General features: G+C 52.8%; 1 protein-coding gene across 1 annotated transcript in view; it reads right to left on the bottom strand.

Moving 5' to 3' along the window:
- Nucleotides 1-26,111, bottom strand: part of GSG1L (GSG1 like) — a 157,550-nt gene that overhangs the window by 85,721 nt on the left and 45,718 nt on the right. The window contains exon 2 of the mRNA XM_056138858.1: nucleotides 18,662-18,709. Within this exon, the coding sequence (XP_055994833.1) occupies nucleotides 18,662-18,709 (48 nt within the window). The remainder of the gene's footprint in view (nucleotides 1-18,661; nucleotides 18,710-26,111) is intronic.

The raw sequence follows: 26,111 nt of genomic DNA, 5'->3' as shown, positions 1-26,111 counted from the left end.
AAGAAAAAAAAGAAAAGAAAAATGAAATGGCAAGACTAAAGAATCTGATGAGTCAAGTGAAACACTCACGGAAAGGTCCCAGCAGCCGTGTAACTGCATCTGAGGATGAAGATCAGTGATCTCCAAGATGTGGTGCAGAAACCCTCCAATGCCGGGAGGCTGGCCAAGAGCTAACCTCGGGTCAAGCTTCCCCAGTCCCTGTGCCCCACCGTCGAAGGGGTGCTGACGAGAACCCAAGAACCCCTGGGCAATGTCCGGGCAGAGAGAGGGGGAGGAGGCACACCCCAGGGAAGGAGGGACTCCCTTCCTGCCTGAGCACTGGGAGCCCCTCCTCCCTTCTCACAGCTAAATAAACCCTGGGGGGGCTCAAGGCAGAGGCCCTGCGGTGAGGGGTCGCTGGGGAGGGTTCTAGAGTGAGCTGACTTCCATTCCCAAGAAGCTGGGCTTTGAAGCGCAGAGGAGATGGAGGGTGTCCAGCGCCCAAGAGCACTGATTGTGGAGCAGAGCCAGCACCTGGTCCCTCCCAGACCAGGAGTGTTTGGGGCCGGAGTGGGGATGGCCGTGCAGCAGGGATGTTGGTGGGTGTGAGTGTGGGTGTGATACCGCATGGGCGCACAGCCTCTCCCAGGGGTAAGCTCCGGGAGGGTAAAGAGTTCTTGTCAATTCTGGTCAGAACAAGAACAAGGCAGCGGGAAGGGCAGCTCAGCGCCAGCCGGGGATGTCAGCGTGACGAGCGTGACGGGAAGTGCGCTGGGCCTCCCGTTCCGCCTGGCTCCGGCTTCCCTGGACAGACAGAGGCTCCTTCACGGAAGCAGGCAGCGCTCCCGTCCAGGGAGGCGAGCCCCTAGGCTGCAGGAACTGTCCCTTCCTCCTGCTGGACACACACAGGCCTGTGTGGGGGTGGTCTGGTAAACCCCCCTCCCCCCTCCCCCCGCAAACCCACCCGGCAAGCCCAGGGCTGCAGCTCCAGCCGGTTCCAGGCTTCACTGCAGTGGGTTCTCCCACACCTCCTGAACCTTGCGACCAGGGCAGGGGAGCACCCGAGAAGAGCAGGGCTGGCCTCCAGCCCCAGGAACGAGGCCTTTCAGCTGTCGGAACCTGCATTTTTTTGTTCAACATCACTTTACCGGAAGCACAGGTGACCCCCTTAAACAAAGTGGGATTCAAGATGCCCCGCCTTGGCATGGAAAGACCATGCGGCAGGACGGGCACTGGCCTCGCAGTGCCTGCCTGGGTTCAATCCTCGACACTCCAGAACCCTGCCAGGAGTGATCTCGGAACACAAAGCCAGGAGTAAGACCTGAGTACAGCCAGCTACAGCCCCATAAATAAAGAAAAAGAATAATTCAGGGGCCAGAGCGATAGTACAGCAGGCAGGGCATTTGCCTTGCAAGCAGCTGACCCGGGTTTGATACCCAGCACCCCATAATGTCCCCCGAGCACAGACAGAAGTAATTCCTGAGTGCAGAGCCAGGAGTAACCCATGAGCATAGCTGGGTGTGACCCCAAAAGACCAAAAAAATTTAAAAAAATTAAAAATATGACAAACCATGCACAGTTGAAGATCCATATAGGATTTATCATTCCCCCAAGTTTAATGACTCAGAGCCAGCTACTGGCCAGCCTTACGGAGAACAAATAGCTGATGGACAGATGTTTGGGCAACTGTGGTACATCTTGGGGGGTGGGTGAAGGAGAGGCAAGAAAGGTTAAGGACAGGCAGGAAAAGTCCTCCCCCTGCAGTTTCTGTCACCTGACAAAAAAAAAAACCTGCCAAGAAATCCATGTACTCAGGCACCGGTGAGGTCAAGCCACATTCTGCAAGGACCACATGCAGAACATATATTATATGTTATATATTAATGAATAATTAATATATTATATGTCATATATTATATATTAATATATTATAGGAGAAAGGTCAGGACTCGCTCCCTTCTCCTGCCCCTGTCCCCTGCACCCTGTGCTTTACAAAGTTCCCCTGGAAAGGGCCAGCAGAGGAGAGGGCACAGGGACAAGCCTCCCCCGGCCACAGACACCGGCCTCCCCCAGCACACAGTCTGACTCGACTTCCTGATCCTCTCCTCATGAGGTGCCCGGGGAGCAGAGTTGCAGCTACTGCCAAGCCTGGCCCACAGGGACCTCGCACACCATCCTAACAGCCTTTCTCCCCTTCCCCCACTCGGCTGGCTGGAAAATCCAGCAAAGCACTGCAGAGAAGGAGCGAGATCTCTGGGTGAGCTTGGGAAGGCCCCTGTTACAAGAATGGCAGTGCACGGCTTTCCTGGGAGCTGCAAACCTGCTGTCCCCGGAAAGCAAACCTCTGAGGGCTGAGGCTAATTTCCTACGGCAGCAAGGGTTAGTGGTTCAAGAAGAAGCAAAGAAAACAGCTGTGCTGGAACAGATAGCAGAGCTGGGCCACACAACCTCCCGAAGACACACATACACACACACACACACACACACACACACACACACGTGTGCATCAGCAGCATATGCAAAGATCCATAAGGACTCTGGGAAATCTGGCAAGAATTTCCAGACAAATGGTTCAGGGACAGTCTTAAGTGCTTATGAGGTCAAAAGTGCCATAGGTGAGAATCAGCAAGACTAACAATGAGAATCTGAGTGAGATCAAGAAAGGTCCTGCATCCTCAGGGAGTGCTCTGAGAAGCTTTATGCCACGGAACATGAAAACTTCGAGGAAATGGATAAATTCCTAGATTCCTATAGACTCCCAAGGCTGAACCAAGAAGACCTGGAATACCTGAACAGCCCTATCACCATCAAGGAAATTGAAATGGTAACAAAAAGTCTCCCCAAGCACAAAAGTCCTGGCCCGGATGGATTCACTAGTGAATTCTTCCAAATCTTTAAAGAGGACTTACTCCCAATTCTCTTTAAGTTTTTCCACAAAATTGAAATATCTAAAACACTTCAGAACAGTTTCTACGAAGAAAATATCACCCTGATACCAAAAGCAGACAGAGATACCACAAAGAGAATTACAGGCCAATATCCCTGATGAATACAGATGCAAAGATCCTCAACAAACTATTAGCAAATAGAATCCAACTACTCATCAAAACGATCATACACCATGACCAAGTAGGATTCATCCCAGGGATGCAAGGATGGTTTAACATTCAGAAATCGATCAACATAATCCCATCATATCAACAAAGGAAAAGATAAAAAGCACATGATCATATCAATAGATGCAGAGAAAGCATTTGACAAGATCCAGCACCCGTTTATGATGAAAACCCTTGCCAAAATGGGTATAGAGAGGACTTTCCTCAATATAGTTAAAGCCATCTACCACAAGCCCACAGAAAGCATCATCCTCAATGGGGAAAAACTGAGAGCCTTCCCTCTAAGATCAGGGACAAAACTAGGATGCCCACTCTCTCCACTGCTGTTCAATATAGTACTGGAAGTACTTGCAATAGCTGTTAGGCAAGAAAAAGATACCAAGGGCATTCAGGTAGGAAAGGAAGAAATCAAGCTCTCACTATTCCCAGATGATATGATACTATACTTAGAGAACCCTATAACCTCTACCAAGAAACTCCTAGAAACAATAGACTTGTATAGTAAAGTTGCAGGCTATAAACTCAATATCCAAAAGTCCATCGCTTTCCTATACACAAACAGTGAGAGAGAAGAAAGTGACATGAAAAAAACAATCCCGTTCACAATTGTGCCCCAGAAAATCAAGTACCTAGGAATCAGCTTAACTAAGGACATGAATGACCTGTACAGAGAAAACTACAAAACGCTACTCCAGGAAATAAAAGAGGACACGAGAAAATGGAAAGATATCCCTGCTCATGGATCAGGAGAATTAACATTGTCAAAATGGCAATATTTCCCAAAGCACTGGACAAATTCAATGTGATCCCTATAATGATACCCATGATATTTTTCAAAGAAATGGAGCAAACACTCCTGAAATTCATATGGAACAATAAGCCCCCCCCCCACCCCAAATAGCTAAAGCAATTCTTGGAAAAAAAGAAAATGGGAGGAATCAACCTCCCTAACTTCAAACTCTACTACAAAGCAGTAATAATTAAAACAGCATAGGCAGAGTTGCAGACCAATGGAACAGGGTTGAATATACTGACATCTCCCCTCAAACATACAATCATCTAATCTTTGATAAAGGAGCTAGAAATGTGAAGTGGAGTAAGGAAAGCCTCTTTAACAAATTGTGCTGGCAAAACTGGATGGCTACATGCAAAAAATGGGTTCAGATCTCTCCCTAACACCATGTACAAAAGTAAGATCAAAATGGATTAAAGACCTCAACATCAGACTGGAATCCATAAGGTACATTGAAGACAAGGTTGGCAAAACCCTCGACGACATTGAAGCTAATGATATCTTCAAATATGTCACGCCGCTGACCAAGCAAGCAAAAACAGAGATAGACAAATGGGACTATTTTAAACTAAGAAGCTTCTGCACCTCAAAAGAAACAGTGACCAAAATACAAAGACATCCTACAGAATAGGAAAGGATATTCACCCAATACCCATCTGATAAAGGGTTGATATCAAGGATATATAAAGCACTGGTTGAACTCCACAAAAAGAAAACATCCAACCCCATCAGAAAATGGGGCGACAAAATGAACAGAAACTTTCTCAAAGAAGAAATCCGAATGGCAAAAAGGCACACGAGAAAATGCTCTACATCATTAATCATCAGGGAGATGCAGATCAAAACAACAATGAGATATCACTTCACACCACAGAGAGTGGCTCGTATCCAAAAGAACAAAAGCAACTGGTGCTGGCGCGGACGTGGCGAGAAAGGGACCTTCCTTCAGTGCTGGTGGGAATGCCGACTGGTTCAGCCCTTTTGGAAAACAGTATGGACAATTCTCAAAAACTTAGAAATTGAGCTCTCCTTGACCCAGCAATACCACTCCTGGGAATATATCCCAGAGAGGCAAAAAAGTATAGTTGAAGTAACATCTGCACTTGTTTGCTCATTGCAGCACTCTTTACAATAGCCAGAATTTGGAAAAAACCTGAGTGCCCGAGAACAGATGATTGGTTAAAGAAACTTTGGCACATCTACACAATGGACTACTATGTAGCAGTTAGAAAAGATGAAGTCATGAAATTTACATACAAGTGGTACTACATGGAAAATATCATGCTAAGTGAAATGAGTCAGAAAGAGAGGGACAGACATAGAAAGATTGCATTCATCTGGAGAACATAAAGAAACAAAATAGGAGACTAACACCCACGAATAGCCGAGATAAGTACCAGGAGGTTTACTCCATGGCTTGGAGGCCAGCCACACATGCTAGGGCAAAAGGCAGCTCAGATAGAGAAGGGAGCACCAAATAAAGGGTGTTGGGAGGATCCTCCCAGGATAGGAGAAGCATGCTGAAAGTAGACTATAGACCAAACATGATTGCCACTCAATGCTTCTTTTGCAAACCACAACACCCAAAAAGAGAGAGAGAGAACAAAAGAGAATGCCCTGCCACGGAGGCAGGGTGGGATAGGGGATGGGGGTGGGAGGGATACTGAGATCAGTGGTGGTGGAAAATGGGCACTGGTGGAGGAATGGGTATTTGATAGCACAGCGGTAGGACGTTTGCCTTGCATGCAGCCAACATGGCCGACCCGAGTTCGATTCCTCCACCCCTCTCGGAGAGCCTGGCAAGCTACCGAGAGTATCTCGCCTGCACGGCAGAGCCTGGCAAGCTACCCGTGATGTATTCGATATGCCAGACACAGTAACAACAAAGTCTCCAATGGAGACATTACTGGGCCCGCTCAAGCAAATCGAGGAACAACGGGAGGACAGTGATAACTGAAACCCAAGCACAAAAATTTGTAAGTCTACAAATGAACCTCATGGTGTTTCACTAATAAAAATTAAAAAAAAATAAGGGTCCTACTGTGGGCTGGAGCGATAGCACAGAGGGTAGGGTGTTTGCCTTGCACGAGGCCAACCCGGGTTCGATTCCCAACATCCCATATGGTCCCCCAAGCACCGCCAGGAGAAATTCCTGAGTGCAGAGCCAGGAGTAACCCCTGAGCATCGCCGGGTGTGACCGAAAAAGAAAAAAAAGAGAAGAAAAAGAATCCTGTAAGATCTGCAGAGATTAACGTGGACATTTCCAGGCTGACCCATGTGAGCAGAGCAACAATGCTTATTGGGTGGACAGACAGAGGGATGGGTGGATGGATGGATGGATGGATGGATGGATGGATGGATGGATGGTCAGCTATGTGGATGGGTGGACAGATGGGGGACAGATTAGGTAGATGGGCCAACAGTTGGATACATGGATGGACAGAGAGACTGATGGATGGACGGACAAGTGGACGGATGGATAAATGGATGGAGACAGACAGATGGATAGAAGTCCAGGTAGATGAGAGTTAACAGTGCTCAGATCATTCTTGGCACAGGGGGTGCAAAACGAAGATCTTTTCCTGACCTCGGTGATAATGGTTTTTGTTCCACAACAATTTATGAAGCTATATTTCATGTCATTTTCAGAAACGTACTGCACTTTGCAAATGTAAACATATTTTAATTGAATGAATAATGATTAGAGACACGGAATGTGGGTCATCCACACAGCGTCACATTAGCTGTCAGCAGAAAAGAACGGCCGGCTGACATGTGCGGGAAGCCAGCCCAGGGTCCCGAGCGTGGGAACCCCTTACTGTGTGCAGACGGGACTGTCTGCAGGGACACGGCTGAGCAGGGCTGGGGGCGGCGAGGGCTGCAGCAGGTGGAAGTAGCATTGCTCCGCATGGTGATGAAACGCCCGTGGTTGGTGGCAGCAGTGGTGACGGCTGTGCTTGACAAGCCCGGGGCACGGGCAGGAGGCCCAGTTTGCTCCCTGGCACCACCTGTGGTCCCTCCAGCACTGCCAGGAGCAACTCCTGAGCACAGAGCCAGGAGTAAGCCCTGAGCGTTGCCCAGTGTGGCCAAAAAAAAATAATAATAATAACAAAACTAAAAAATGTTCTGCAGGGCTAGAGGAGTGACTCAAAGGCGAGTGCATGAACTTGGAGTGCGAAAGCCCTGGGTTGGATTCCTGACACCACCCGGCCCCCCAAACACCTCACAGGAAATAGATCCCTGAGCACCACTGGGTGTGGTTCCCTAATCAAAAGAAAAACTATCGGGGGGCTGGAGCGATAGCACAGTGGGTAGGACATTTGCCTTGCATGTGGCCGACCCGGGTTAGATTCCCAGCATCCCATAGGATCCCTGAGCACCGCCAGGAGTAATTCCTGAGTGCATGAGCCAGGAGTAACCCCTGTGCATCGCCAGGTGTGACCCAAAAAGAAAAAAAAAAAAGACTGTCTACTTGAATTTCCCTGTAAGCAGGAAAACTGTGTCCAGGAATCACATCTCCGCAAGCATTTGCTAAAAACTTTTCATTTAAAATCAGTGTCACTGATGCTTGGAGAGAACTGAAGCTCCTGGCCGCTCCCTACAAGGCACAGGCCGTGGCATGCATGGTGAGGCCATCTGGACGGAACCCAGCCCTGCGGGGACACTTGTCCCTCCTCCTGCCTCCCCACACCCTCTCCTCCGCGGAAGGCCCTCACTGCCTTGGACAAGACACGTCCTGGAAACCAGAGACTGAGGGGGCCAGGGGCTCGCTGCCAAGAGACAGAGGCTTGTCAAACTCCAGATGAAATTCGGGTGGAAGCCTCAATGCAGTGCAGCCTTGCGCGAGTCGGGCAGGCTCCAGGGCTGGCGCCAGGCCTGTGGGAGCCGAGTGTGCAGGGCTGCGGCTCTTGGAGAGGGGGGGAGGTACGTTCCTCGGAAGCGCCCTCTCTTGCAGATGCAGGCTCTGGAACCTTCCAAGAGAGAACTCAGGGATGCAAACTGCTCCCAGAGCCAGCCTGCAGCAGCTTGTTTGGGGATTCCCCGTTACACCCCGGACCTCACGGCTCATGGGGAGCCCAGCGGGTGGCAGCCAATGATGAGATGCAGGAGCTGACAGATGGGACGTGTGAGGAGCTCGAGAAGCCTCAGGTACCCCCGGCATCCTCTGCCCCACACAGCCCCGAACGGCTGCGAGCCACTGCGACCGGCCCTGACACACGGCAGGGCGGAGAGAGAACTGGGTGCGCAGAGCAAGGCGGGCAGGGAGTCTCCGAGGGGGCGGAAGTAGCAAGGATGCATGGAGAAACGGGGACAGGCTGGGTGATGGGAGGCACAGTGCCAGACTTCCCCGCGCCCGTTTCCTTTGGGGAAAATGGGGGTTGAGAGGTAAGAGTAGTAGCTCCAAGACACGGCGGAACTGACGTTCCAAAAGTAGCACATCACACTGGGTGGGGTAGAAAGCAGGAGGCAACCCATCTTCCTTACATGTGTATCAACACACAAGACTCAAGCTGTAACAGCATGTTAGTGAACCCTTATATAGGGGCTTAATGGCTCCAGCATGAGATACAACAATTTTCTCACACTTTCCTCCGAGGAAACCTTGTTGGATCACTTTTAGCAGATTCTTCATAGCGAGCAACACAAAATAAATTATTTAGGATCTGCCTTTGGGGCAGGCTTGGGTGGTGGTGGGAAAAATTGAAAGAATGGTGTTGGGAAGGTGTAATGGTGGCGGGATTGGTGTTGGAATATTGAATGTAATAGAATAGTATAAACAAACTTTATACAAATACAAATTTTTTAAAAAGGATTTCTTTCTGGGGATTAGATTATAAAGATTTGCAAGGAGGCGCTGGAGTGATAGCACAGCGGGTAGGGCATTTGCCCTGAATACGGCCGACCTGGGTTTGATCCCCAGCATCCCATAAGGTCTGCTGAGCACTGCCGGGAATAATTCCTGAGTGCAGAGCCAGGAGGAACCCCTGAGCTTCACAAAACAAAAGAATTTGCAATGATATTTAATGATGAGGAAGGGAGGGAGATTCCATTTAATATATATATTTTGCTTTTTGGGCCATACCTGGCGATGCACAGGGGTTCCTCCTGGCTCTGCACTCAGGAATTACTCCTGGTGGTGCTCGGGGAACCATATGGGATGCTGGGAATCGAACCCGGGTCGGCCACGTGCAAGGCAGACGCCCTACCCGCTGTGTTATTGCTCCAGCCCCCGATATGTTTTTCATAAATCTAAAAAAATAAAACGGCCCAAGAATTCCATGCAGCCAGGGAAGAAGGTCTCCAAGTGGCCAGAACTCTGCCTGCTCCCTGGGGGGGACCCCAGTGACATTTTCCAGGGCAGCTTTTGTCAGCTGCACTATTGTGCCAGGATGGGGTGTGAGGAGGACATGGGGACCTTCACCCTGACACTGGCCCTTGCCTGGGTTCTGACCCCACCCCGTCCCCGAAAGTGGCCACTGCCCTGTGCAGGGAACAGCGGAAGGACACGGCCGACAAGAGGAGGTCCCGTGGCTGATCAGCAGGGCCGGGTCGGAGTCCGGGCCCCGACTTAGGCCGCCTCAGCATCGCGCTGAAATCCAGCTCTGCGGCTCTCATACACATTTCACCGCCTGACCCTCAGCTGATAATACCCCGTGGCAGGCCAGACCACGGCGAGCCCTGCGGGGGTGACAGGCTGCGGGGGACAGTGCTCCCTGGAGGCCAGGCCAGGCACACGCAGCCCAGCGGGACCCCCTCCCCCACCCGCTGGGCTGACCAGACTCAGCCACACTCCATCCCGGCCAGGCTCGGGGCCTTCCCCGGAGATCAGCTGGACCCCACGGGGGTGATGTAGAGGGACCCACACAGATTTCCGATGTGCACTTTGACGGGTTTCACGAAACGGGCGCATCCGCGTCACCAGACCCCTGTCGCAGGAGCAGGTGAGCCTCGGGATTCGGTCACAGCCCCAGGCAGCGAGTTTTCTTTTCTTGTTTCGGTTTGTTCATGGGGGCAGGATCTCTCTCAGCGGACCTCAGCCAGCCGGGCTGGTTGTTCAGTGAGAGGCCCTGGGAGGTGCTGTTGATCAGGCCCTGTGGTGCCAGGGACCGCTTGGGCCCAGCGGCGGTGCCCTGCACACACCCTGACCCTGGCACCATCCCTGCCCCAAAGGCTTCTCGTGAGTAACTGTGTACCTGCAGAATGGAGGTGCAGAGGGCAGCTGCTGACCCCTGCTCCTGGAGCTGCAGGGTAGAATGGGAGGGAGGGAGCAGAGGAGAGCACAGGTGACAGGGCTGGGAGCAGGGGAGGACAGAGCCCCTGCACAAGCTGTCCCGGTTCGGCCCACCTGGCCCACACCACCCTCCTCCAGCCCCTGTGCCATCACAGCTGCTCCGGGAATCTTTCCTTATCTATCATCGCTATCAAAGCAGGAAGGGGATTTGAGGCTGTGTGACACTCCATAGGACACACCCCACCCGTATTCCAAGAGCACCGCACCACATTTGGTGAGATTCAAAATAGGAGGAGGAAATACTATGTTATTTCGGTTCTGCTTTGGGGCAGGGATTGGGGTTCAGGATGGAAACATCCGAAATATGGTGACGGGAAGGTGTAATGGTGATGGGATTGGTGTCTGAATATTAAATGTAATCAAATATTATGAACAACTTTATAAAATAAAAAATTTTAAAAAAAGCAGGAAGGGGGACCAGGAAGAGACACTCCACGGCCCCTAGCCTGCTCCCCTCCCACCCCCAGCCCTGCCTTTTCCTCCACCAAGGGCTTGGGCAGGTGATCAAAGCTCCCTGAGCCTCAGTTTCCCTCCCTGTTACATGCTGTGACCTCATCATATTGTGAGTCTCAGAAGAAATACACTGTTTAGGGGCCACACCCCGCAATGCTCAGGGGTTACTCCTGGCTCTGCACTCAAGAATTACTCCTGGAGGTGCTCAGGGGACCATAAGGGATGCTGGGTGTGCAGTAGAAACACACTTTGGGTGTTACGGTGGCCCTTAAAGCATGTTGGGGTCTGGAGCAATAAGACTTGGTGGGGTCAGCACCCAAAAGACGGGGTGGGATGGGAGGGATGGGGGTGGGAGGGATACTGGAATCCGTGGTGGTGGAGAATGGGCCCTGGTGGAGGGATGGGCACTCGATCACTGTATAACTGAAACCCAAGCACAAAAATCTGTAAGTCTACAACTGTACCTCATGGTGTTTCACTAATAAAAATTTTTTAAAAAAGACTTGGGGTGTTTGCCTTGTGTGCAGATGCCCTGGGTTGGATCCCAGGCACCTCATGTGGTTCCCCCAAGACCACCAGGGGGGATTCCTGAGTACAGAGCCAGGAGCCAACCCTGAGCACTGCTGGGTGTGTCTCAAAAATTGAAGAAAACACGTGGCACCCCTAAAACCACAGCTCGGATCGAAGCTAAAGGAGCTGCCCTCAGGGATGTAATGTCGGGGCTGAGGAATAACGGACCGAGCAGAGCCCAAACCCCGACGGCAAGGGAGTGTGAGGCAGAGGCCCTCAGGAACCAGGCTCCAATGCAGCCAAGGCCGGGACAGTCACACTCTGCCCTCCCCCAGCCCTGAAGCCCCCAGTACCTGGGGTTGTGACTGAATCCCGAGGCTCACCTGCTCCTGCGACAGGGGTCTGGTGACGTGGATGTGCCCGTTTCGTGAAACCCGTCGAAGTGCACATCGGAAATCTGTGTGGGTCCCTCTACATCACCCCCGAGGGGTCCAGCTGATCTCCGGAGAAGGCTCCGAGCCTGGCCGGGCGCTGTGACTGCTCAGGGATGCAGCGGAACGTGCCCGGTCTGCGTCCCAGCCTCGCTCCCACAGACAGCCTGCTCCTCTCACATCGGCCCCCGCGCAGCCGTCTGCCAAACTGCCACAAGAGACCTTTCCGGCCAGCGCAGGGCAGGGGCCCCATGAACAGCGGCTCCAGATTCCCCAGGGGTAAAGTGGCTCATCTCGGGGACCCAGGAGGGAGGAGCCAGTTGAAAGGCTTTCCCGGGAGGGGTGAGGACCAGCCTCAGACCCCCCCCACCGTGGCCCTCACGGCCGAGACCCCCAGGCAGACAGGCCGAGGGAGGGCGGGATTGAAGTGTTCAAGGTAATTTCTCACATCAAAGCAAGATAAGACCACGGGGCCATTTCGAAATTTAAATTACCACTGTTTACACTGAACAGTCCTCTCGCCACGGAGAAACTGTTTCCCATTACGAAACATGAAAGCCAGCCACCGTCTGGGGTTAATACCGCACTCTCCCGGCGAACTCGTGAGCGAGGGTACCCAGACACCTAATTACCTGGAAAGATAATCTTGAATAATTGGAATTAGAGCAACTAAAGCAATTATTAGATGTTGTGATCTGCGGGAGCAGTCCTCCGTGAGGCAGAGGGATTTAATCACCTCTAATAAGAGCACATAATTAGAGGGATCCAGAAATTCCAAAATGAAAGTGGCAGAACTTGCTCTTGAGCACAGAGCGGGGATGGGGAAATGAAATGGGAGAGGGAGGGAGAGGGAGGAGGAGGGAGGAGGTGGGAATGGGCAGGGCTGCTGGAGAGACCTCCGGAGCTCGGCAGGGATCCAAATCTCAACTTGCTGTGTGACCTTGGACAAGGCGCTCCACCTCTCTGGGCTCAGCCTGTGTGGGACTTGGGAGTCACTGAGGAGACGTCAAATCTGCCACTTCCGGGGCAGTAAGGACGCCTGTGCTCACCCCTGCCAGGAATGCCCCCACCCCCCACAGCCCTTCGTCCTCCCCTCTCCACACCCCCATCTGTGCTTCCATCGTTCCCCTCCACCCTCGTACACAGATGTGACTGTCTCCTGGCCTCCTTCTAGAAGGATCTGTGGGTGATTCTCCTCCGTGTCCCAGCCCCTGGCACACCGCCCAGCTGAGCCCCCGCCTGAAGTCCGTGAACTAAGGTCACTGCAGCCCATCACTGAAACCAAGGCAGCCACATGCCAGAGCGAGTCTGCTGAACAGGGCAAGAACTGTTGAGGAAGGTTCCAGAATCTCCGCCACCACACCTCCCTCTCGGGGGAGCTGGGGCCACGGGCCCACCTGTCTGTGCCCAGGCCAGCCAGGATTGCAAGGGTCATCTCCTGCTGCCCAGGGTGACCGGCGGGACGGAGCAGGGGCCTGTGAGCTGTCTGGCCCCGTGTGGCGGCCTCATTGGCGTGAGGGTGCCTCCAGGCGACCACAGGTGTTCGAGGGTCTGGGACACAGAGCGAGGAGTGTGGCACCACTGGGGACAAGCTTGTGGGGGCGCGTGGGGAGCCCCCACACAGCCAGGGTGAAGGACAGCCCGGAAGGGGTGTCCAGCAGCAGGCGGGCCCTTCTCAGCCCTGGGGCCAGCGCAGCATGCCTGGAATTGTTCCCTCTCCCTTCCCCGCCCAACCTGTTCCCGTCCACGTGCGTCTCGTCTCCATGACATGAATCAATAGAAAGCACTAAATAAATTAAGTGAGCAGCGGAATTGTAAATCGATGGCCAGCGGGGGAACCGGGAGGTGAGAAAACCATCAGGGCCTGGTAGAGGGACCCCCGGGAGAGGTGACCCCTGCCAGATGCAGGATGGTGGCTGCCAAGCCCCAGCGGGTTACGCACCCCGAGATGGCGAGCCCCCTTCGGAGACTGTGTTCTGAAGATCGCTGGCAGGTGTCCCAGCTCGCAGGGAGGCAGGGCGGGAGATGCAGCTTCCCCCGGGAGGGGGAGGCGGCCACGACTTCCGGCCCCGATCCAGCATCCCTGCCTAGATGGGTCCCCGGGGCCATGACACATGTCTGCTCCTTCCTTCCTTCCTCCACACCCCTTTGTGTCCCTCCTAACCTGGGACAGAGACCCCCAGTCCTCGCCCCTCTGACTCACACACAGAAAGAACTTCTCTCCCGTGCTTCGGTGCAGGGGACAGTGAGGAGTCACGAAGCAATGATACCACAATGAAAGTCCAGTGGAGCTTGTCTGGCACATGACGAATCCGGTGCCCCAAGTCCCTCTGGCAGGGATCCCTGGACCAGTCCTGGGAACTGCCCCAAGTAGCCAAAAAGGTTGATTAAATGAAATGAAAATAAAACAGAAGAAGAAGAAAAATAAATGATCTCTCCAGGGAAGGTTTTAAAAGGGAGCCCTGGGGATCACACTGTCATACTGCTCAGCAGTGAGTGGAATGCTCGTGGCCTGCCACGGCCAATGGCTGGCCCTGTCTGCACCCAGCCACGGAGCCCCCCGGAGGGCTATAGCCCAGGAGCGAGCAGCTGCGTTCGAGTCCCACCACAGACAGTCGCTCCATCTCCCCAGTTTCCCCAGAAGCCCACCTCTGACCCTGCCGATGACGGACACTCGGCCACACAGCCTGCTTTGGGGTGTTCACGGGTCAAGACCAAAGACAGGATGAAACCCGTGCTGACTGTAGCCCCGGGCATTCCCATCCTTCCTACAGGGCCCCAGAACAAGCCCTCAGTGTCCGGAACCGAACCGGCCTCCAGCAGCCAAACCCAAGTCAAGCCAGAGGTCTGAGCAAACAAACGGTGAAACCCCCCAGGTGGGAAGATGGACAGTCTCCCCGCACCCTGGCAGATGGGGCTGGCCGGCACGGGGCTTGAAGGGCGTCCGGCCAGCCCAGCTGTTTGCCGGGAGGATTTGGCCCCAAGTAGGTTGCTGGGTGCTGAGAGCTGCACCCGGGTGGGGGGACAGAGAAGAGCCCCACGCTGCACCCACACCCACCCCATCCCCGGTGGCTCTGCTGGTCACTGCTGTTGTCCTGCTCTTCCGGACGAGAAGGTCAAAGGCTGCTGAGCATCTGGGGTTTATTCCCCCTTTGCTCCACGCCTGCTGGGCAGCTGAGGCAGCCCAAGGCTCCTGGGCCGCCTGGGCAGTGACCCTCCAATCCTGACTGTGGACTCAGGGGGAGAAAGATACAGCACCAGCAACTGCTGTTCAGGCAGGACCCTGGGAGCCACCAGGGCAGTGGAGTCTAGCTGGGTTGCCCAGCTCTGGGTGGGCGAAGAGCAACGATCTCTACATGACGGAAGAATTCAGGGCTGAAGGCGGGCTCTGTGCATTGACCAGAAGCCATCTGTGGCTGGCAGCGAGCGTGTGCGTTTCCCAGCCTCCCTTCGTCTGTCCAGCCGGCACCTCGCACCGTGGAGCCAGGCTCTGTCTACTCTCATCCAGCTTCAAGGATGGCTTCGCTACCCGTGCTCCGAAGAAGCAGCTCGGGCCGGGCTGACGAGAGGCTTTCCCTCCCGGAGTCCACATTTCGGGGTAACCACAAGTCCGTCACGAGCATGCCTGGTCGAGAACTGGCGCTGCTCCCCACAGCTGGGCCAGGGCTGCGGGGCGACTTCGAGCCTGGCACAGACTCCCTCTCCGCCCGCCCTCGCAGCTGGCGCTCGGAGCGTGTTTGGGGCAATCAGCAGGGATGTATGTGGGGGGCGGAGCGAGAGCCGGGTAGACACCTGAGCGGGCCTGGCAGGGGCGGGCCTCCTACAGAAATCCACGCAAGGGCACAGGGCCAGTGTGTGGGGAGTCGCGGGCAGGGCTGAGCGCCAAGAGCCGGGGCACCCGCGGGAAGCAGCGAGGGCAGGGAGGGCACGGGAAATGAGACCCCAGGGCCGGACCCACAGCCCGTGAGACGGCGGGGGAGGCGGACTTGGGCCTCGAGATGGGAGCCAAGGGGAGGCTTTAAGTGAGGCCGTCACGGGAGAGGATTTATGCTCGGAAAAGGTCATTCTGGCTGCAGTCAGGGAGCAAAACACGGAAGGAGGGAAGCAGTTAGAGACGGTGACCAGACTCCCAATGAGAAACAGACGTGGCTTCAGCTCGTGGAAACGTATAGGCCCCCGGGAGACAGGGGGGAACGCTCGGGCCACTGAGAAAACGCAGGTCGGGGCAAAACGCTACAGTCTGCCGAGAGCATGCAAGCAAGGGGCAAGCGGTGCTCAGGGTCAGCCGCGAGCCGGGCCCCGAGAGGCGACAGGAGGGCAAGGGAGGGTCCCAGGTGGAGGGAGGGCGGAGGTGGGGCCACGGAGAACGACGCCTTGGCAACGAAGAAAGGGAGTGCCAACGAGCACACACGCATGCTCACACACGCACACACCCGTGTTCATACATGCACACACGCACACAAGCACCCGCACACACATGCTCACACACACAAACCCACGCTCACATGTACAAAACTCACACACCCATAGAGGGATGCTCATGTGTGCATAACCCATGTTCACATGTGCGCACACATTCACGCACCCATGTTCATACGCGCACACACATGCCTACACCCATGCTCACACGTGCACACACCCATGTTCATACATGCAATCATGTTCTCACATGCACAACCCACACTCACATGCGTACAATCACATGTGCTCACATAGATGCGCACCCCTGTGTACACACACGTAAGCTCACCTGTATACATCCATGCTCACACATACATGATGTACTATGATCACATGCATATACATTTACATACCCACATGCCTGCATGGATGCTCGTGTGTGCATTCACACATGCTCATGCATTCATGGATATATCTCTGCCGAGACACAGATGTGCCCTTGCTCACACATACATGAGCACACCCACGCTGAGCGGCACATGTGCTCACATGCACACGTGCCTTTGATCATAAAGCACATCTGCTCACACTTGCACACCCATCCACAAGTGTCCATATTAGAAACATGTCTGTGAATTGTCACATATGAGCACATGAGCACAGACCCCCAGGGGCTGTAAATGCCTCCACACCCACATCCCACCAGCCCCCATCCACACGCGTCTACACACACAGGACTGACAGGCTGCAGCACGGTCTCACTGCACACATATGTACACACATGTTCTCACTGCGGCATCTCCTCACGCATGCACCCTTCACTGGAAAACCACATGTATGCGCACACACGCCGTTTTGGAAAGCCTCACTCTTCAGCAGGCCTTTAAGAGCCAGTTCAATGAGCTGCACGCGGGGGGCCTGGGTTCAATCCCCAGCACCTCATGGACCCCTAAACATCACTGGAGTGGCCTCGGGGCACTGCCAGGTGTAGCCAAAATTTAAAAGTGAATGAGAGCACTGAAGAGATAGTACAGGCGGTTAAGCTGCTGGCCTTGCACACAGCTGACCCAGATTCAAGCCCCAGCACCACTTATGGGCCCCCAGTGCCCACCAGGAGTGATCCCTGAGCACAGAGCCAGGAGTCAGCCCTAAGCACTGATGGGTGTGACCTACCCCACCCCACCAAGAGAAACAACCCATTCAAGCTCAGATCTATCTTCCTAACTGTGACCAATGCTGCTGCCCACTTTCTCCTCTGTGAGGGGCTCCCGGCCCAGCATATAGTGAGTTCTCACAGTGCGGTGGCTCTCGGATATTGCAGGGCAGTTAGCACCAGAGGGAGAGGCTGGTCAGAGCTCTCTGGGGGACACCAGGGGCTCATACCGGCCCAGACCCCAGGTGTGGCCCTGGACGCCACTCACTGAGGCAGCCCAGACCCCCAGGAAAGGCCAGCATGCGTATGGGTGCACCTGGCACGCAGAGGTACTCCAAGCACTGCCTTTCTGCGGGGGCCGGGGCTGCATCGGCTCCCACAGCTAAAGCTGCTACCCCCCAGGAAAGCTCAGTGCCGAGAGGCAGCAAGAATATGGAACCCCACAGCCCTCGTAAACAGTTTTATTTACACACCCAGAAGGTCCTCAGCATGGCTGCCAAACCTTCAAAGTAAAATCCTGAGACCAGTAAAACAAGGATTCAACCTTGGTCCTCATAAAAGCAATAGGAATAAAGGACTGACTGCTGTCAAGAGGCCGGAGAGACATACACGCGCGCACGCACACACACACACACACACACACGATGTACATTTGGATACACACATGTGCATGCATGCATACACATATGCACACAGGCTCACACTCACACGTGCACATAATGCCACATATGTTCACACATGCACACAGGTTCATAGACCCTCACATGTACACATGATCTCACAGTGCACACACATGCACACAGGTTCACACACGTGCACACACTCAAACATGCACACACATACATCCAGGCTCACATGTGCACAAACATAGACAAAGCCTCACACATGCAAATACTCACACATGCACGTTCATGCACACAGGTTCACGCACTCACACGTGCACACACAGGTTCACACGTGCACACAGTCAAACATGCACATGCATACAGCCAGGCTCACACATGCGCACACATACACAAAGGCTCACACAGTCACATTCATGCACACAGGCTCATGCGTGTACACACAACTGCCTGCCCCATGCCCTTAGCTATGCCAGCCCCTCGCTGGGTTCCCAGCCCTGTCCCTGCTGGTGCCTGTACCAGCCCCACCAGAAGGGGGTGTGAGCAGCTGCACGTCGGGCATCTAAGGGGCCCCCTGAGGCTAGTGCCAGAAGTTTGCCAGGTGAACTCTGCCTGTCTCCCCACCCGACTCTCAGGCCCCAAGCCCTCATGACAGATGTTCTCAGAGGCCAAGGGCAAAAGTGGGGTCTGGCAGCCACGCCTGCCATCCAGCTGTTCCGGGCGGTACAACCCCATCCCCCCTCCCACCCATTCCAGGGCTGTCTGAGGGACAGGGACAGGCCTGGGCAGGGTGGGCACTGCTGGGCCTTGCAGGAAGCCCAGGACTCTGAAGGAGATTAGCCCAGGGCTCGGTAGCCCAGCATCAGGTGGGGGTGGGGGGCCAGCAGGAGAACCCAGAGCCCACGCCTACCTTTCTCCGACGCGGGGGCCAGGTCAATGAAGCTGCGGCATGTCTCACCTGGGGAGAGAGAAGGGTTTTCAGGCAAGAAGAAGTGGGGCCTCAGGCAGTCACAGGCCCCCCACCCAGACGCTCTGAGTCTGAGCCCTGCCATCTCTCCCAGGGGCCTCTTCTCAGATTCCGTCCCTAGAGTGCCCGGGAACACCCACGGCAATGGCAGCGGGGCCGCTAGTGACCAGCCCCCACCTCCGGGACCCACCGCTGCTCCATGTTCCTGGACCAGAGCACATGGAGAGCGGTTTGCAAAGTCTGTGACGGGATCAAACATGTGCACGGGGGCATGGTGCCGCCAGCAGTCAACTTGTACCTGCCGGGCGAGTGTGTCAGCAGCCTGATGGTGACTTCAGGCTTCCTAATACCCCAAAATTGCCACTGTGCCTATGGCCAGACTCCACCAATTTGGGACCAAGTTTACCAAGAAATTAAACGGCCAAAAGTTAGGTATGTGGGAGCCACGCCAACAAACCACCTCCAGCTCCATTTATTGGCCTTATTTCAGAGACTCACAGATAAATCTCGAAAGAGATCAAAAGTCACAGTTAATCTCAGACCCATGCATGGCTGAACAGACAGGGGTAAGTCGGAGGGGGGCGGGTTGGCCTGTGCCCACCCAAGCAAAGCCCTTGGCAGCTGCTTGCTGCCATAATCCAAAACCACCACCAGATCCCCGGCCTGACTCCACCGTTTCAGGACAGACCTCACCAAGATAGAATCTGCCAGAAGTTCTGGTATGCAGGTTTCGTGACAAATCTCCAGGCTTTCTCAGGTTTGGGATGGGCTGCCTTCCCTCACCTCCCTGTACTTTCGCAAGCCTCAGCAATCACATCCACACCCCAAAGCTGCCACTCAACTGAAAAGCTACTCCATCCTGATAGAAATACTGAATGCTCCGAACAAACACTATGACCTCTTAGCACCTGTATTGCAAACCAGAATACACAGAATGAAAAGGAGAGCGAGAGCAGGAAGGGAAATGCCTCCCATCGAGGGAGGCTGGGGGTGGGGTGAGGGAGTTGGGGGAGGTTGGTTGGGGAAATGGGGGACACTGGTGGAGGGACGGGTGCTGGATCACTGTATGAGTGGAACTCAATTATGAACAGCTTTGTAACGGAATACCTCATGGATATCCAATTCTAAAAATTTTTAAAAAGTAATGTGAAGTTCATGCCCAATTCAGTCAGCTTAACCAATGGCTGAATAAATAGCAGCACTCCTCCATTTAAAAAATATATACACACATCCACACACAGGCATGCATGCACACACACTCCCAAGCACACACATGCTCACCTACACACATCCCCCAACACGTGCACACACACGCACATTCCTGTTCTGAGTCCCCAGCTGACTTGCCAAGGGCGGAGTCCAAATCTCACTGGGTTCTCAGGACGGGCCTCTACCTCCCCTCACCTGTACCCGACCCCCTATAACTCCTCAGAACTCCCCACAGGCTCAGAACTCCCCATAATTCTTCATGACTCCCCATAATTCCATAACCCCTCCCCATAACTCGCTGCCTCTTCAGCCCTTCCAGCACCCCTTGACCCCTCACCACACACACACACACACACACACACACACACACACACATACACACACACGCTCCCGTTGCGTCCAACTGGCTCCTCAGAATTCCCCATTGGTGACTGGGGACAGGTGGTCACCCGCTGAGAGCCCCAGGAGAGGGGCTAGGACAGGGCTAGGACCTCCAGTTCAGTGAAGGGTGACTCTACCCCCAGTGCTCAGTGCTGGGGTCCTTCCTTCTCTCACTCTCTGACTCCCACTTCTATGGCTCCAGCACCCCGTGCAGCTAGAATCAGCCACTTGCCACCCCCCACTGTCCAGCCGCCTGGGTTGTGGCCAGACACCTCTGCCAGACACCCTGCTTCACACAGTGGGAACCTGCATGAAATAAGAGGGATCTGCTCAGAAACCCCCTTTCCCCTCAGGCCACAGCCCCGATGCTGCTCCTTCTCTCCCATCTTGTCCCCACTTGCTCGACTTCCAGCCCGACTGGCCCTCTTGCAGTGGCTTAAGTGTGATGCTTTCAGGGCCTTTGCACATGCTTCTTCTTCAGAGCATCTTCCCTCAGACAGTTGATGGTTCCCCCTTCCTCCGTCACTGTCCTCAAATGTGACCTCCTCAGGGAGGCTCTTCCTATCTGTCTGTTAATCTTTCTGTCTTTCCTAATCTTTCTGCTACTCCAAACCTCTCCTCGCTGACACCCCAACTCCCTTTCTGCTGAAGTCCTAGCCCCTGACAGAGTCCCGCACATACTGACACTCAATACCTCTTCATTGAAGGAGCACATTTGAACAGGCATAGGACCTCTCACAGCGACTGCCATAGAAACATAGGAACAATGGCCCAGCCTCATGGTCTCACAGCTAATCTCGGAAGAGATGCAAGCCAAGCCGTGGAAACTCACTGGCCTACTTCTACAGGGCCTGCAGTTCCTGGAGTGTGTGGCCACAGATGCAGCCACACAACACTTCCAAATTCCACAAATTTGACAGCCCCCGCAACAGAACAATAACACAGAAGGTTCAACTAGCAGTTAACAGCTTAGTAAACCCTCGGACAACTCTAGTGACCCATGCTGAGATACAACAATTTTCACAAATTTTCTTTTACTCAAGTTTTTTCCCCCCTGATAATTCCAGGGGCTGGAGTGATAGCACAGCGGGTAGGGTGTTTGCTTTGCATGCAGCCGACCCGGGTTCGATTCCCTCACCCCTCTCGGAGAGCCTGGCAAGCTACCAAGAGTATCCCACCTGCACGGCAGAGCCTGGCAAGCTCCCCGTGGCATGTCTGATATACCAAAAACAGTAACAAGTCTCACAATGGAGACGTTACTGGTGCCTGCTCAAGCAAATCGATGAACAACAGGAGGACAGTGCTACAGTGCAGATACTTCCATTAGCCATGTTGTTGTAACAAGCAATATAAAAAATGATTGTGTGCCTGCTAACAGGGGTGCAGATGTCATTTAGACTGTGCTTCTGTGCCTCTCTGTGATTTATTCCCAGGAGTGGTATTGCTGGGTCAAAGGGGAGCTCAATTTCTAAGTTTTTGAGAGTCGTCCATACTGTTTTCCAAAAGGGCTGAACTAGTCGGCATTCCCACCAGCAGTGAAGGAGGGTCCCTTTCTCACCACATCCGCGCCAACACAGGTTGCTTTTGTTCTTTTGGATGTGGGCCAGTCTCTGTGGTGTGAGATGATATCTCATTGTTGTTTTGATCTGCATCTCCCTGATTAGTCATGTAGAGCATTTTCTCATGTGCTTTTTAGCCATTTGGATTTCTTTGAGAAAGTTTCTGTTCATTTCGTCGCCCCATTTTTTAATGGGGTTGGATGTTTTCTTCTTGTGGAGTTCAACCAGTGCTTTATATATCCTTGCTATCAACCCCTTATTAGATGGGTATTGGGTGAATATCCTCTCCCATTCTGTAGCTGTCTTTGTATTCTGGTCACTGTTTCTTCTGAGGTGCAGAAACTTCTTAGTTTAAGATAGTCCCTTTTGTCTATCTCTGTTTTTGCTTGCTTGGCCAGTGGCGTGACATCTTTGAAGATACCATTAGCTTCAATGTCGTGGAGGGTTTTGCCAACCTTGTCTTCAGTGTTCCTTAGGGATTCCAGTCTGATGTTGAGGTCTTTAATCCATTTTGATCTTACTTTTGGACATGGTGTTAGGTAGAGATCTGAGCCCATTTTTCTTTTTGCACGTAGCTATCCAGTTTTGCCAGCACAATTTGTTAAAAAGGCTTTCCTTGCTTCACTTCACATTTCTTGCTCCCTTATCAAAGATTAGATGATCATGTATTGGGGGGGTGTCAGTGTATTCAACCCTGTTCCATTGGTCTGCGGCTCTGCCTTTGTTCCAGTACCATGCTGTTTTAATTATTACTGCTTTGTAGTAGAGTTTGAGGTTAGGGAGGGTGATTCCTCCCATTTCCTTTTTCCTCAAGAGTTGCTTTAGCTATTCGTGGGGGCTTATTGTTCCTTATGAATTTCAGGAGTGTTTGCTCCATTTCTTTGAAGAATGTCATGGGTATCCTTATAGGGATCACATTGAATTTGTATAGTGCTTTGGGGAGTATTGCCATTTTGACCATGTTAATTCTCCCGATCCATGAGCAAGGGATATCTTTCCATTTCCTCGTGTCCTCTTTTATTTCCTGAAGTAGCGTTTTGTAGTTTTCTTTGTACAGGTCTTTCACGTCCTTAGTTAAGCTGATTCCTACGTACCTGATTTTCTGAGGTACGATTTTGAACGGGATTTTATTTTCATGTCACTTTCTTCTCTCTTATTATTTGCGTATAGGAAAACCATGGACTTTTGGGTATTGATTTTATAGCCTGCAACTTTACTATACATGTCTGTTGTTTCTAGGAGTTTCTTGGTAGAGATTTTAAGGTTTTCTAAGTATAGTATCATATCATCTGCGAATAGTGAGAGCTTGATTTCTTCCTTTCCTATCTGAATGCCCTTAATACCTTTTTCTTGCCTAACTGCTACTGGAAGTACTTCCATTACTATATTGAACAGCAGTGGAGAGAGTGGGCATCCTTGTCTCATCCCTGATCTTCAAGGGAAGGCTCTTCGTTTTTCCCCATTGAGGATGATGCTTGCCATAGGCAAGGTAGGTGGCTTTATATTTTGTTGATTTTTTAAAATCTGCATTTATCCGACCTAGTGATCTATAATTTTCTTTTGGTGTGTCCTATCCTTGTCTGCTCTTTGTAAGAGTAATTTTAGCCTCATGAAATGTGTTTTGAACTCTTTAAGTACTTTGAAAGAGTTTGAGAAGAATAGCTGTAAGTCCTTCCTTGAAGGTTGGGTAGAAGTCACTAGTATGTAAAGCTGTCTGGTAGTGGAAACTTGTTTTTGGAGGAAGTTTTTTTCTTATTATTGTTTCAAAAATTTCTGCTACTCTGGTCTCCGTTTTTATGCTTGCTATCTAGTTTCATAACATCATGATCAGAAAAAAAACACTTGGTATGATTTCAGTATTCATAAATTTTATTGATAATTGTTTTGTGTCCCAGCATATGGTTTATCCCTGTTCCATATGCAACCGAGAAAAAAGTAAATCCTGTTACTGGGGGTGGAATATTCTGTAACTCCCTATTAAGCCCTTCTGGTCTAGTCTATCATTCAAGGCTAAACTTTTCATATCATTCTCGATCTGATTGATTTATCCCCGGTTGTAAGGAGGGTGTTCCAAATCCCCTCCCGTTACTGTGTCATTCACAGTGTGTCACTTTTTATATTATTAATAATCACCCACATATGTTGGCACTCCATCACTTGGTTACACATCTATTGTTACGTCTTCACGTTCTGAGCCCTTGACAGTTCCACATTGTCCACTATGTCCCCAAGCTCCCTTTTTAGCGGGGTCTCTCATCTTGCCCAGGTGTGGCTGTGCGTGCTTCTTCAAGGTAACACACTGCTTGGAATGTTTTCTTCCAACCTCTGACTTTGAACCTGCATTTTCCTTTGAAGCTCAGATGAGTTTCCTCCGGAGGAGCAGCGTACTGGACTGTTTTTGTTTTGCTTCGTTTTGTTTTGGTTTTGATCCATTCATCCACTCTTTACTTTTTCATCAGTAAAATCCTTGTGATATGGGTGCTCCGCCTGGAGCAGTGTTGTGGAGATTTGACCAAGGCAGACAACTAATGTGTGTGTGTGTGGGGGGGGGGGGGGAGGGCTGGGCAGGCACCACAGCTAAGGGTGCACCTCTGTGGGACAGGGACAGGGGAAAGAGACTAATTTAAATTTTAAAAATATCTTTTTTGTTGTCTTGGGGCCCCACCCAGCAGTGCTCAGGGTCACGCCTGGCCAACTCAGGGGACCCTCTGGGGTGCTGAGACTCACACTCAGGTCAGCCATGAGCAAGGCCAATGCCCCTCCCAAATACCTGGTACTATCGCTTCAGGCCCCAATTTTTTTTCTCTTTTTGGGTCATACCCGGCAATGCTCAGGGGTTACACCTGGCTCTGCACTCAGGAATTACTCCTGGAGGTGCTCAGGGGGACCATATGGGATGCTGGGAATTGAACCCAGGTCGACCACGTGCAAGGCAAATGCCCTACCCATTATGCTATCGCTCCAGCCCCCAGCTCTGGGACCTAACTTTAAATTTTTTAAAACTTGGCATGTGGTGTTCCAGAGATAATGGTTGTCTTCGTCATCACCATCACCTTCTTCACCATCACCATCACTACCCCCATCTCCACACACAGAGACACGGACACGCATCCTCTGCTGTCTGCAGGAGCGGAGACAGAACTGCCGGGGTTGGAGTGTCATGGGTTCCAGAGGAGGAGCGGGAGTGGGACCCACTTGTCCCATGCCCTCCTAGGGCATCAGTTCCATTTTCTTACAGGACTTGGGTGCCACCAACGCTGGCGTTTCTACACTGCATATTGCTGGCCAGATCTGCAGGGGGCTGGTGTTCCGCCCACAGGTGGCCCAGCCAGGACAGCTCAGGGACAGAAGTTGAGCCCACCGAGGGACAGCCCTGGGGGCTGTGTCTGAGACAGGACCCTGCACATTTCAACGTGCCCCCAGACCCTGCCTTAGCCTGGCTTTGTGAGCATGCCCCATTCTCCCACCACCCCCTTCTGCACTCGGGGCCCCCGGTCACAGAAACTCAGCGGAGGTGAAGGGGTGACGGCATCTCTGGCCAAAGGGGACTCCTACAGGCACACTCAGTCCCAGAAGCCATTGGGGAGATGCCACCCCATTTGGGGGTGGGGGGCAAAGGGACTCCTGTGGGAGGAAGGTGAGACAAAGCCACAGGTGGTCCCCACAGGTCCAGGGAGGGCACCTTCACCCCCTGAGGGCCTGAACACCCATCCTTGGGCGGTGCCAACAGCTGAGCCTCAAAATCAGCCTCGAAGCAAGGTCCTCTGGGCAGCTGGGACAGGAACAGGCACAGAAGTCCCAATGGGCACCCTGGCTGGCTGAGCAGGAGGGGCCCACGGAGCCAGTGGCCCTGGGAAGGACCATCTGCAGAGCTGTGGGTTGAGGAGAGGCTGGCTGCAGTGGGGGCCTTCCCCCTTGCCCAGACCAAGGGGCAAGGGGGACATCAGGAGACCCCAGCAGCAAGGGAGAGGCAAAGGGGGCTCTGAGAAGCCCCTTCTAACAATCGGGCATGTGAAGGCCAGGAGGGGATGCTCAAGCCCAGCCCCCTGGGTCCAGCCATAGGGTGGCCAAAGAATTTACCAGAAGACCCAGAAGATGTAGAGAGAGCAAAGTCCACTTATTGAAGGTGTCCACTAGCCAGGCTGACACAACGGGGCATGCAGAGAGAGAAAGACTCCCTGGAATTCTTGGGGGGGACACATTTTATCTGGGTGCTTTGGGCGGGAATTTCTGCTGTAGTTAGT

The sequence above is a fragment of the Sorex fumeus genome, unplaced genomic scaffold (assembly GCF_029834395.1).
Source record: "Sorex fumeus unplaced genomic scaffold, SorFum_2.1 ptg000130l, whole genome shotgun sequence".
Classification (NCBI taxonomy): Eukaryota; Metazoa; Chordata; class Mammalia; order Eulipotyphla; family Soricidae; genus Sorex; species Sorex fumeus.
This window is presented reverse-complemented; position numbering and strand designations above follow the sequence as displayed.